At 43.8% G+C, this 14,207-nt stretch overlaps 1 protein-coding gene across 2 annotated transcripts in view; it reads left to right on the forward strand.

Annotated features, from left to right (window-relative positions):
- NDUFS1 (NADH:ubiquinone oxidoreductase core subunit S1) overlaps window positions 1-14,207 on the forward strand; it is a 76,821-nt gene that overhangs the window by 60,786 nt on the left and 1,828 nt on the right. For both annotated transcript variants that reach the window (XM_068245001.1, XM_068245000.1), the window contains 5 exons: window positions 926-1,086; window positions 3,086-3,240; window positions 9,635-9,810; window positions 10,054-10,188; window positions 10,269-10,341. In XM_068245001.1, the coding sequence (XP_068101102.1) occupies window positions 926-1,086; window positions 3,086-3,240; window positions 9,635-9,810; window positions 10,054-10,188; window positions 10,269-10,341 (700 nt within the window). The remainder of the gene's footprint in view (window positions 1-925; window positions 1,087-3,085; window positions 3,241-9,634; window positions 9,811-10,053; window positions 10,189-10,268; window positions 10,342-14,207) is intronic.

A 14,207-nucleotide genomic window follows, 5' to 3' on the forward strand; every position in this document is an offset into this window, starting at 1 on the left:
AGAAATGCAGAAGTGGCTGGCAGTTAATGCGGACCGGTCAGACTCACAATGAATGTGAAGTTGCACTGTGCTCTACAACAACAATTCCAGTGCAGCAGTAAAGAGAGTAAAAAGCTGGGCACCAGTGCTGATTTTTCTTCATTGCTTTTAAAGTGAACCAGAGAGGGTTCACTCGCACTAATTTATACTTAACTGGGGCTTCCTCCAGCCCCATAAGTACTGTGGCCTCCCTCACCATCCTCCTCCGCCTCTCTGTTATGCCATTATGACACTCAGTAAGCACAGGCAGTCGTAGCCTCCTGCGCATGCGCGGCTCGGCCGCGCACGGACCTCTCATCGCTCTCCCGTCCCCTGGAGCGTTCTGCACGTACCCAGGGGACAAGAGCACGGCAGGGACATGCACGTGGCCGAGCTGCACATGCACAGAAGGCCTCAACTGGTGGCGATTGACCGGATTACCGGGAGTTGTAGCGCTAGAACGGAGGTCCTGAAGAGGACAGTGAAAGAAGCCACGGTGCTTATGGGGCTGGTGGAAGCCCCAGGTAAGTATAAATTAGCGATAGTGTACCATCTCTGGTACACTTTAAATCTATTAGGTACATACAGAATAAGGAATACAGGAAGTGAAAAAGCGGCCTGATGGCCTTTTCACGGGTCTCCCATCAGAGGCCAAAGATAGGCGATACTGTATGTACCTAATGGAATAAAAAGCATTGAAGAAAAATCAGCACTGGTGCCCGGCTTAATACTCTCTTTACTGGTGTACTAAAATTTCAACTGGCCTGACATTTTACAGAAAACCCCAGAGCGCTACTTTTCTGTTTCCTTTATAATTATGGTATACAGTAAGTGAAAAGGTGTAGAAACTGTACTGTGACATTTAATGTATTTCAAACCATCTGTAATGTCAAGTTTTTTTGTTAAGGTTCTAAGTGAAGCCAAGAAACCCATGGTTGTGGTTGGTAGCAGTACTTTACAACGCAAAGATGGGGCTGCAATTCATGCCGCTGTGTCTACCATCGCACAAAACGCCAGGAGCACCAGTGGAGTGCCAGAGGATTGGAAAGTACTAAATATTTTACACAGGTGATTATTGTCTTAAAATTAGACTTTCTGTATAATAGATAATGTTAACTGCACAATTACTAAAAGTAAAAACAATTGACACCAGAAATTGGCGCTCAGCAAACATGGTTTGGTATAACCGATATCCAGAACCCCTGCTGTTATCTCCTTCCAGCCTTTACCCCATGTAGTGTTTGCACTAGAGCATTTCATGCCACCATCCTTCTTCCATACAGAGAATTGCACTGGAATACCTGTTCTGTTTAGTGCTCCTGCCATCATGGCGGGCGTGTGCACATGCATTGCAGCTGTGCGTAGGAGAATGGGTGTTGCGACTGTGCACGCGTTGCCGGGTGTGGGGGCGCAGCTAAGGCCTAGTGCCGTTTTCCAATGGGCGGGCCTTTTGACTAGTATACGTTAGCAATACAAAGTATGTGAACCCTTTGGAATTATATGGATTTCTGCATAAATTGATCATAAAATATAAGCAGATCTTGATCTAAGTCACAACAATAGACAATCACAGTCTGATTAACTTAACACCACACAAATGATGAAATGTTTCCATGTTTTTATTGAACACACCATGCAAACATTCACAGTGCAGGTGGAAAGGTGGAAAAGGTATGTGAACCACTAGACTAATGACATCTCCAAGAGCTAATTGGAGTGAGGTGTTAGCCAGTTAAAGTCAATCAATGAGATGAGATTGGAGGTGTTGGTTACAGCTATGATAGATATATCACTAGTGTTAAAACTCTGTTCGTAGCCACCCGTTGACTCTGAGTTTTAAATGTACCTCACAGGTTTTTAAAGTAGTATGAAACTCAGCATTTCTTCTTTGCTCTAAAAGATTATTTACATCATAAAATCTACTACCATCACAAAAAAAGGTCTGCTGCCACATCCGAAGAGGTGATGGCATTATCTTTTGTTTACCTTCCTTTGCCTGCTACAATTAATACACATCCCTAGCTGTGCTGTAAATGAGCTTTCTCTGCTGTAGAAGCAGAGAGCTGAGAAGTGATCACTAGATAGATATTAATATATAAATACAGCAGCCATGCAATAAAATACAACGGCAGCTTTCGGAGCAGATAAACTGTTCTTTAGGAACTTGTAATTTGTAAACCGACAATATTATTTGTGCACAAAAGCAAATATGGTAACTTTATGTGTAATAAAAAGTAAGAAAACACATTTTTATTAAGGCTACTTGCACACCAAGACGTTGCGTTAGGTGCTACGTTAAGGTCGCATAACGTGCACCTAACACAACGTATGGTGCTGCAAGTGAGGACGGTAGAGTGAGCCGCGTTAGGCGGCTCGATTCCTATAAGGTCTCCCAGAGTGGCGCTGATGGGCCAGCGGGACCACGTGATGCGGAGCGAGACACTCCGCATCACGTGGTCCCGCCGGCCAATCAGCGGCCGCCAGTGCAGGGAATATTAAGTAGCCATGTGCGCGGCTACTGTAGCTGGCTCTCCCCGCCTCCTCTCCGCCCCCCACTGCGCATGTGCAAACAGTCTAACGCGGCTATAGCCGCTCTAACGCCGTAGCATGCTGCACTTTCCGGAGAACGTGCAGCGTTACATGTAACGCAACGTGGGCTGAGTGAACAGCCCACTTGTGTTACATTGCTGTGCGTTGGGGGAGCGTTACAGGCGCACGAACGTGCGCCTGTAACGTCTTAGTGTGTAAGCAGCCTAAATGTTATGTCAGAGTTTTATCCCACTTTAATGTGTGATTATGCATTGTGCTGTTGCACTTCAATTTTTGTGTCCAGCATTTGTGCTGTTTGTGGACAGTATAGCTTGTGGTGCTTTATACCAATAACACACTTTTTTGCTTGATCATTTTCAGTTTCACCATTGCCATCTGTCCAAAAAAGTTAAATATTTAAAGATGGCCACCAATGATACAATTTACCAAACGATCATTAATGACTTGTCAGAAGTCTTCTTTGGTTAGATTGTTTGCCTTGAGTATGTACATAATAAAACTTGTTAATTTTTAACAGAGTTGCAAGTCAGGTTGCTGCACTGGACTTAGGCTATAAACCTGGGGTGGAGGCCATACGAAAAAATCCTCCAAAAGTGCTATTTCTCCTTGGTGCAGATGCAGGGTGCATCACACGGCAGGACTTACCAAAGGATTGCTTTATTATATATCAAGGTAAATCATTTTATATGGTATGTATAATGCAGTGTGATTGCTCTGTGCCTTGTGTCAGATGTCATAAATTCAGGATCCCATTTGTTGAATTTCAGAGTATCTCTAGTCAAATAATCAGAACAGTATAGCTTTTGAGTGCGAAGGCCATCTTCTAGCCTATTATAGTTATTGATGGTTTTCTGCTTAATCTTGAAATTTTCTTTCTCATATTGCTGTATAGTTATCCTGTCTGCTGTTTCCTAACACTACTTACTGCCTTTGCTGCCTTAGCAAAGTGCAGTGAAAAGGTTTTATGGAAAGGGCAACTAATCAATAAACTATAAACACTGAACCTCCAATATGGGAAAGCCCTTGGCTTTCCCATGTTGAGGGATCAGTGTTTTTTCAAATAACCCTCCAGGACAGGTGCTACATATGAGATATGGGCCCGCCCCCAACAAGAAACACCTAGAACTAGCTCTCTATAACTTCCACCTCTAGCCTCTACCTGCCAGTTCTTTGTGTTTCCTGTTCCGGGGAACACCTAGCTCTCTTAGCTAGTGAAGTGGTCAGCAGCCAGGCAGTGCTGAGGCCATGGAGAACTAGTTTGGTAGCCCTATCCGGTTGGGTTCTGGAGGTTACCTTGTATCCACAGGCTGGTGGATTCCTTTGGCTGAGTCCGGCAGGTGCAGCGGTATCCAGAGGAGCGGCATTGGAGGCAGCTAAGGCGGAGGCTATACGCGCGACGGAGGGGACAGCACCAAGCGGAGGCGTAATGGTGGTCTCTTGGAGGAAGCGGAGTGCGGGGCAGCAGGTCCAAGCGGAGGCTGGGGCATTGGCGCTCTCCGTACAGTACTTCCGCCCTGAGTATGACGTCATGTCTGGTGACGTCATTTCCAGTTCCGGTTCGAGCGCCTCTTTAGATGCCGCAGCGTTCAATCCTTCACACGCGTTGGGGATGGTGAAGGAGATGGACGCAAAGCAGAAGACGGCAGATCAGGTAAGTGGGGCAGTGTCGGAGGACAATCGCCCGTCTGATCTGCGAGGTCTGAAATCTGTTTTTGGCCGCATTCTGATCCATGAGGTCTGCTTAATGGGGGAGCAACTACGACAACCAGACAAGTCATGAGACTGTTGGGGTTCTTAACCTCCACAGCCCCGGCAGTATATTGGGCACTAAAGCATATAAGACCTCTACAGCAGTGGCTTCTACAGAATTGGAAGGGAGATCAGTCAGCCCTAGATCAGACCCTACGCATACCAGAAAACATAAAGCAATCTTTGGATTGGTGGATTCAAGAACCCAATCTAATACAGGGTCGCTTATGGAGGTGTCCAGTAACAAAGGTCCTGACGATAGATGCCAGCCTCACAGGATGGGGGGCTCACATAGAAGGCATTTATTTACAGGGCACTTGGCCAAGGGAAGTGATAGTTCAGTCTTCAAACTATCGAGAATTACTGGCTGTAAAGGAAGCATTAACTCAAGCAGCAGACAGGATAAGGGGCCACCATATCCAGGTCCGGTCAGACAACATTACAGTGGTTATGTATCTGAACAAGCAAGGTGGAACAAGGTCGGAGCAGCTGTTGAGACTAGTGCTGGAGATATTAGATTGGGGAGAGCGAAATCTTCAGTCAATTTCAGCAGTGCACCTCAAGGGATCCCTAAATACCATGGCGGATCTTTTGAGCAGGGAAAAGTTGTCCAATTCGGAACTAAGTTTGAATCCAAAGATATTCAAGGAATTGACACAAAAATGAGGCCATCCGCAGATAGATCTGTTCGCCAATTGGGAGAACACGCACTGCAACCATTTCTTCTCATTAGACCCAAGAGGAGCTTTAGGGGTAGATGCGTTGGCCCAGACATGGGACTTTCAGATCGCCTATGCATTCCCTCCAATCCCTCTATTATCAATAGTAATGCAGAAGCTAAGATCAACTGCAATGTATCTGATACTGATTGCACCCAATTGGCCAAAACGACTCTGGTTCCCAATGTTAAAATCAATGTTAGTGGACAAACCGATCCAGTTGAGAGACGGGCACAACCTTCTCAGAAAAGAAGGCGAATGGATTCAGATTCCCAATCTTCAGCTGACAGCGTGGTTTCTGAGGGGCAAATCCTGAAGAGAAGAGGACTATCTGACAGAGTGACAAACACGATATTAAACAGTAGGAAGAGTGTTCCGAGAGCAATCTACCTAAAATACTGGAAAACCTTTTGTGAATGGAAAAAAGAATCAGGGCTGAAATCAAATAGACTGGCTACAGTACTAGAATTCTTGCAAGATGGAATTGACAAGAAACTGGCATTGAGTACATTGAAAGTGCAGGTTGCAGCCCTTTCAGTCTTTCTTAATAGGCGGTTAGCCTTGGAACCCTTAGTTATTAGATTTTTGAAATCAGTAGAACGGTCTCGGCCGGTAATGAAACGTTCATATCCAAGTTGGGATTTGACTTTAGTTTTAAACAGTTTGATGAGTGATGATTTTGAACCATTGAACGAAATTCCATTACGATTATTGACAATGAAGACCATTTTTTTAGTAGCTATTACCTCAGCAAGGAGGATAAGTGAGCTGGAAGCGCTAAGTTCTGTTGAACCATTTTGTTCCATTTTTCATGATAGAGTAGTCCTGAAGACGGCAAGTGAGTTCTTGCCAAAAGTTGCTACCCTATCCAATAGGATACAGGAAATTGTTTTGCCATCCTTTTGTAAAAATGCAACGGATTCTAGAGAAATTAGATGGCATAAATTAGACGTCAGAAGATGTTTACTATTTTATTTGGATAGAGTAAGGGAGTTTAGAAAATCTACAACATTATTTGTTAATTTTTCGGGTGCTACAAAAGGGAAGAGCATGTCTAAAGCCTCTATAGCAAGATGGATTAAAGCCTGCATTAATGAAGCATAAAGACTTAAAGGAGTTCCCTGTCCAAAAGAGATAACAGCACACTCAACTAGGTCAGTTGCAACTTCCTGGGCTTACAGAGCTGGAGCTACGGCATCCGACATCTGCAAAGCGGCAACCTGGAAGACGGCGAACACCTTCATTAGACACTACAGGCTGGATCTACTATCAGCGGAAGAACAGACTTTTGGAAGGAAAGTTCTTCAAGCTGTGATCCCTCCCTAAGGTTAGTGCTGCTTATTGCATATCATCTCATATGTAGCACCTGTCCTGGAGGGTTATTTGAAAAAAACAAAATTAGCTTACCTGGTAATGCTGTTTTTAATAACCCTCCAGGACAGGTGACCCACCCTAAGACTTATGTGCATACGAATAACTATATGTTATAAACATGTATTATGTAAAGTTAAGTTGTAAGCATGTATTTATGTAATATGTGAGGCATTCTATCGGAACAGTTAATTGGAACATACTGGCAGGTAGAGGCTAGAGGTGGAAGTTATAGAGAGCTAGTTCTAAGTGTTTCCTGTTGGGGGCGGGCCCATATCTCATATGTAGCACCTGTCCTGGAGGGTTATTAAAAACAGCATTACCAGGTAAGATAATTTTGGTTTTCTGTGTTAGGAAAGATTTGGTCAAAGGATTGCACCTCTTAAGTGTTATATTTTGTCTTAACAACTTCTCTGCCCCGATTTCCTGTGTACGTGCTTTGGGATCTCTCTTTTTTTTGTTTTTTGTTTTACAAGAATGGGTTTAGTTTGTTGGTACTGAGGTGGTTAAAGATGGAACTTCAAGAAGCCAGTATTAGTTATTAGTTACTTTGCCATATGTGTATTATTTTAGGGGTTTGGTGAATCTGTACTACATTGATATAGTGCAGTAGATAGTGTAACAGATTCCTTGTATAGAAAACTTAATAGGAGCGGAAAAGGGGAGAATAGTATTAACCCTCCTGGCGGTAAGCCCGAGCTTAGCTCGGGCTATGCAGCGCAGGATGATTTTTCAGGCCCTGCTGGGCCGATTTGCACAATTTTTTTTTTTTATTACACGCAACTAGCACTTTGCTAGCTGCGTGCAGTGCCCGATCACCGCTGCTACCCGCTGCACAATCAATCAGAGCATCTATCATCGCAAGTACAAAATGCATACATTCCATCTTTGGTCATGCTCCTGAACAGCTGTGCACAGCCGCCGCGGCTATGAGCGTTCTGGGCATGCTTATGTTAAATCCATTGTCGAGTTTGTTGAAAATATGTATGCATTGCATCTATCATTATAATTATCATTGTTATTGAAACAGTCAAGTAGTGTATGGCAAGGAATGAGATACGATTATTGTGAAGCATGGTAAAAGAGAATAGATTTTCCTCAGCCGCAACAATCATTCTTGATTGTTGTGAGGCTGCAGTAGTGGTCCCCATCCTTTTTGAAGTCTCGACACATCACCCCAAACTCTCAGATCTCCGTGACACATCACATATGCGTAATAGAAAAATACTAATAATAACCATGAAATGGATGGAAAGAGTGCATTATCCTAAATACACTTAAAATGAAGGTTAGAACCTTTCAGGAATATTAATAAAAACGATCAGTGGGACAGTTGGGGCCCCCTTCCCTCCCCAGTTTCAAATGATCACACATCACCGACAATTTGCACTGCGCGTTATAGCCGCAGTGCGTGTCCCCCCTTCCCAACAAAAAACCCCTTAGACTCTGTATAGGTAGGTAGCCAGGTATAGGTGCCCCCAGTATAGGAAGTCTGGTTTAGGTGCCCTCTGTTTAGGTAGCCAGGTGTAGGCGCACCCAGTCTAGGTAGCCAGGTGTTGGTACCCTCTGTATAGGTAGCCAAGTGTATAGGTGCCCTCAGTATAGGTAGCCAGCTATAGGTGATCCCAGTATAGGAAGTCAGGTGCAGGTGCCCTCAGTATAGGTAACAGGCATAGGTGCCCCCAGTATAGGAAGTCAAGTGTAGATGCCCTCAGTATGGGTAGCCAATCCTAGGTGCCCCCAGTATAGAAAGTCAGGTGTAGGTGTCTCAGTATAGGTAGTCAGGCATAGGTGCCCCCAGTATAGGAAGTAAAATGTAGGTGCAACCCATATAGGTAGCCAAGTGTAGGTGCCTCCAGTATAGGTAGTCATCTATAGGTGCCCCCAGTGCCATGTGCGGGAAGTGGGTCACTCACCAGCTCCACGCTTTCCAGTGCTGACGTCAGTCTTCTCTCACTGCTTCCGCTCCGTCTGCAATTAGAGCAGGGCAACAAAAAATGGCGATTTTCTTGTAACCCTGCTCTAACTACAGACCGAGCAAAGACGGGGAGAGACATAGCGGGGCGGACAGTGGGGACACATATCCGATGCGGCTGCAACACATGAATGTGTCCCGGCACACGGGTTGGGAATGACTGGGCTACAGCCTGGTGACACCTTCTGTTGCTACTGAGAGGGGAGGAGGAATAACTTTTAGGGTATAACAGAGTGACTTCTGGTAAGTGAGATAAGGGAGAAAACTATGCACTGAGTGGACATTATCCGCCTTTCCAAATTTTTTGCCGATGCATCAGGGCAGCTGTACTTGTGCTAGATTCTGGTCAGAGATGGTCCAGCTTGTGTTTTCTTGCTCTATGTTCAGGTTCTGATTCAACGCCAATATGAGGTATTTGATCACTCCAGTCAAACAGTATAAATGAAAACAATTAAGGGTGTTGGTTCTAGGCCATGTGAAAGATAAATTTGCACATACTCTTTTAAGAAGTCATAATTGTTCTTGGCATACAACCATCTCTGCGTTCACATTGATTGCCTTCCCCTTTTCCTGGCTGATTACCCATAAAGTCAGAATACATTTTCTATTTTTAAACTGGTAATAATTGTTGGGTACTAACATAAAGTAATATTTCTCAGTACTAGCTAGTCCCTAACTGCATCTGAATTATTCAGATTTGTGTTACCACAAGCAGGAGTGACACCTGGAATGTCAGTAGTTCTAGCTACCTATTTTTTACCTTTTTGTTTTCCTGCTGAGGTGTGCATTTGGGTAACGTTGTTGTAACATTGCTACAAAGTTTCAGATTTTAGTCTAGCTGTTGAACTATGTAATAATAATGGTATATGCTCCTTAAAGGAAATGTCCGAGCTGTAAAATAAAAAAATAAAAATAAAAAAAAAGACATCTACTTACTTGGGGCTTCCTCCAGCCTCTAGCAGCTGATCTGGTATTCTTCACTGCTCCGGCGTTTTTGGATCCCCTCCGTTCACGATTATGACCTCGCCAGGGGATCCCAGGACACCGGAGCAGCATATGAGGACCAGATCAGCTTCTAGGGGCTGGAGGAAGCCCCGGGTATGTAGATGTCTTTTTTTTTTTTTTTTTCTTTGCAGCTCGGACATTACCTTTAAAACAGAAATTATGAGTGAGGTGTTTGTCTAGCTTTATTCTAATTTATTTGAGATGCAGCGGGGAATTACATAATCTTGTTGTTGCATTTTGCATTTAGGCCATCATGGAGATGTAGGAGCACCCATTGCAGATGTGATCCTTCCAGGAGCTGCTTACACAGAGAAGTCTGCCACTTTTGTCAACACGGAAGGCAGAGCTCAAAGAACACTCACAGCAGTGAATCCACCTGGACTGGCAAGGGAAGATTGGAAAATCATCCGAGCCATATCGGAGGTACTGTGGTTTTTTTAATTATTGTGTACTGTACATCTACATTTTAACTAGCAGGATCATATACAGTAGTTTCCATGGACTTAGAAATGTGATGCAGAGCACAGCTTTTTGACAGCTTTTCGTAATGTGGTTTTGATGTACATAAATGGCAAGAATGAAATCTCCTATCTTGCTTGCTTTGGCTGGAATGATGCTAGCTATGTTCATGTAAGAGCTGTATTAATGATACAATGCTGCTTATAGCTGGCAGGTGTTACACTCCCATATGATGACCAAGATGCTGTGAGAGCAAGACTGCATGAGGTTTCTCCAAATCTAGTACGATATGATGACGTGGAAGAAGCAAATTATTTCAAGCAAGCAGCTGAGCTTTCAAAGGTATGTTGATAAGGGCCTGTAGTAGTAATGTTTTCTGTATATATGGATGGATAATGACATAAACTTTGTTTAATTTTCAGCTTGCTAATCAACAGTTGCTTCCTGATCCATTGGTTCCACTCCAACTCAGCATTAAGGATTTCTACATGACAGGTCAGCAGTGGAGTTCATTTATTTTATACGTATGTTGTGACACAGTTCCACAGTGCTTTACAGAGATGTGGAAGACTTACGGTACCTTTTTTTCCAATGTGGTTAACATGCTAATGTCCCTATTACAGTCTGACTCTAGCCCTAGATTTGGGGAAAGCCAGTTACAGTGATGTGAAAAACTAATTGCCCCCTTCCTGATTTCTTATTCTTTTGCATGTTTGTCACACTTAAATGATTCTGCTCATCAAAAACTGTTAACTATTAGTCAAAGATAACATAATTGAGCACAAAATGCAGTTTTAAACAATGGTTTTTATTATTAAGTGAGAAGAAAAACTCAAAACCTACATGGCCCTGTGTGAAAAAGAAATTGCCCCCTGAACCTAATAACTGGTTGGGCCACCCTTAGCAGCAATAACTGCAATCAAGCGTTTGCGATAACTTGCAACGAATCTTTTACAGCTCTCTGGAGGAATTTTGGCCCACTCATCTTTGCAGAATTGTTGTAATTCAGCTTTATTTGAAACCCTCAAATAAAGCTGAATTCTAGCATGAACCGCCTTTTTAAGGTCATGCCACAACCTCTCAATAGGATTCAGGTCAGGACTTTGACTAGGCCACTCCAAAGTCTTCATTTTGTTTTTCTTCAGCCATTCAGAGGTGGATTTGCTGGTGTGTTTTGGGTCATTGTCCTGCTGCAGCACCCAAGATCGCTTCAACTTGAGTTGACGAACAGATGGCCAGAGATTCTGCTTCAGGATTTTTTGGTAGACAGTAGAATTCATAGTTCCATCTATCACAGCAAGCCTTCCAGGTCCTAAAGCAGGAAAACAACCCCAGACCATCACACTACCACCACAATCTTTTACTGTTGGTATGATGTTCTTTTGCTGAAATGCTGTGTTACTTCTACGCCAGATGTAACGGGACACGCACCTTCCAAAAAGTTCAACTTTTGTCTCGTCGGTCCACAAAGTATTTTCCCAAAAGTCTTGGCAATCATTGAGATGTTTTTTTTTAGCAAAATTGAGACGAGCCTTAATGTTCTTTTTGCTTAAAAGTGGTTTGCGCCTTGGATATCTGCCATGCAGGCCGTTTTTGCCCAATCTCTTTCTTATGGTGGAGTCGTGAACACTGACCTTAATTGAGGCAAGTGAGGCCTGCAGTTCTTTAGATGTTGTCCTGGGGTCCTTTGTGGCCTCTCGGATGAGTTTTCTCTGCGCTCTTGGGGTCATTTTGGTCGGCTGGCCACTCCTGGGAAGGTTCATCACTGTTCCATGTTTTTGCTTTTTGTGGATAATGGCTCTCACTGTGGTTAGCTGGAGTCCCAAAGCTTTAGAAATGGCTTTATAACCTTTACCAGACTGATAGATCTCAATTACTTTTGTTCTCATTTGTTCCTGAATTTCTTTGGATCTTGGCATGATGTCTAGCTTTTGAGGTGCTTTTGGTCTACTTCTCTGTGTCAGATAGCTCCTATTTAAGTGATTTCTTGGTTGAAACAGGTGTGGCAGTAATCAGGCCTGGGGGTGACTACAGAAATTGAACTCAGGTGTGATAAACCACAGTTAAAGCGGATCTGAGATGAAAAACTAACTATAGCAAGTAAATTATCTATATATCTTATCTTAAGTTTAGATAGTTTACTCAGGCCATCTAGCAGCAAACAGCTTCAAAAGTAAACTATAATTTCTTCCTGTGATACAATGAGAGCGGCCATGTTCACATTACACACAAGCAAATCTGCTTTGCATCTCCAGCCCTCAGCCTGTCCCATCTCCTCCCTCCTCCCCTCTCCGCCCCCTTGCCCATGAAATCTCGTGCATGCTCAGTGTGTGCTGGGGTGTAATTTGAGTGAATGCTGAACTGTAATTCAGGGAATGCTGAACTGAGCTGTGGAAACCAGATATTACTAAACCTTTGTTGCTAATAATTACTGATGGGGCATGCTGTCATTTGTAGTGCCACAGGCGTTTTATAGCCAGCTACAGCCATCTTCACTGCAGCCAGCTGACAAATCCTCATTCATCATAAGATCACACAACAGGAGTACATCTTGTGCTCACTGCTCAGTTACACATCGTAACTTAGTGTTGCACTGCGTGTGGACATTAGCTGGTCTGATGGAATGCAGGCACAGATAAACAAAACTTCAATCATTGTGCAGAGAGGAAGTGACCACAAGAAAGTGAAACTGCACATCACGTTCCAGCTCATTACTCCCCGTTTTGTTTCTGGAGCCCAGCAGGTGAAGAGATGTAATAAGGGACGTAATGCAGAGGAAGTGTGGATGTGAGTGCAGGGGGAGGTATCGAGTTACTTGCAGACAGTGCCGACTGTCAGTGGAGTTTAGAGGAGGGGATCTTGTATTGAGCTGTTACACACAGCTCACAGACTCCAATTACTCACAGACTTCAATTAAAAATATAAATAAACAAGAAACCAGGCTGACTCGCTGACAAGTGCTGAACTCACACAAGCATCGCGTGAGTTCAGCTGCTCCTGGCTAGGAACGCCCCCTTCTCCTACTTCAGCGAAAGACTCCTCCTGCCGAGACTGAGCTCCCATAAGCATGTGGGTCATGGGACTGAGAACGCCGAGGCGTTGGAAGGGCTGGGGGAGTGGCATTATTAATTTATGAGGCAATTAAGTAAGAAAACAAAAAAATAAAACTTTTTGAGGAGAAGATTGCCCTAAAAATTATCTTTAAGAGTCACATTAATGAAAGGTGCAAATCTTCACCTCAGATCCACTTTAAGTTATTTTTTTTTAACAAGGGGGGCAATCACTTTTTCACACGGGGCCATGTAGGTTTTGAGGTTTTTTTTCTCACTAAATAATAAAAACCATGATTTTAAACTGCATTTTGTGTTCAATTATGTTATCTTTGACTAATAGTTAACAGTTTTTGATGAGCAGAAACATTTAAGTGTGACAATTATGCAAAAGAATAAGAAATCAGGAAGGGGGGCAAATAGTTTTTCACATCACTGTAATCTGTTGATTATGGATTGAAAAATGTAGAGGAAAGAAGTGGGAGAATGCGCAAACTTCTTGAACATAGTATACTAGCAGGGAATTAATGCGCAAACTTCATGAACATTGTATACTAGCTGGAAATCAATGCACAAATTTTATGAACATAGTAAAAATGTGTTATATATTCTATATATGTGTCAGTTTTCTATGGAAAAGCACAAGGGCCTGCAACACATTGTGATTACCGTATATACTCGCAAGCAAGCCGAATTTTGGACCCACAAAAAGTGGGTCAAAAGTTGGGGGATCGGCTTGCTTGCGAGTGATGTGCCTGAGGGTCGTCCCCCCGCCCTCTCCCACCCGCTCCCCCCGCGGCCGCTGCTATTACCTTAGGTCCGTGGCTTCCTATTCCCCTGTCCTGCTCTTAATTAAACAGCAGCTCGCCCTACGGTGGCTGCTGCGTGATGACGGAGGAAGTGCAGAGAGAGGTTCCCATAGTAACCAGGAAGCCGCTCTCTGCGACTTCCTCCGTCATCACGCAGCAGCCACCGTGGGGCGAGCTGCTGTTTAAGAGCAGGACAGGGGAATAGGAAGCCGCGGAGCTAAGGTAATAGCCACGGGGAGAGCGGGGGGAGGCGCTACACTCGCTATCCTGGGCACGATGCTAGCTATCCTGGGCACTATACTAGCTATACTGGGCACTATCCTGGGCACGATAGTAGCTATCCTGGGCACGATACTAGCTATCCTGGGCACTATACTGGGCACTAGCCTGGGCACGATACTAGCTATCCTGGGCACGATACTAGCTATCCTGGGCACTTTACAAGCTTAACTATTATCAATCAAGGTTTTTAAAAGAAACCCTTTGATTCTCAATAAATATC

Source organism: Hyperolius riggenbachi, chromosome 7 (assembly GCF_040937935.1).
Source record: "Hyperolius riggenbachi isolate aHypRig1 chromosome 7, aHypRig1.pri, whole genome shotgun sequence".
Taxonomy (NCBI): Eukaryota; Metazoa; Chordata; class Amphibia; order Anura; family Hyperoliidae; genus Hyperolius; species Hyperolius riggenbachi.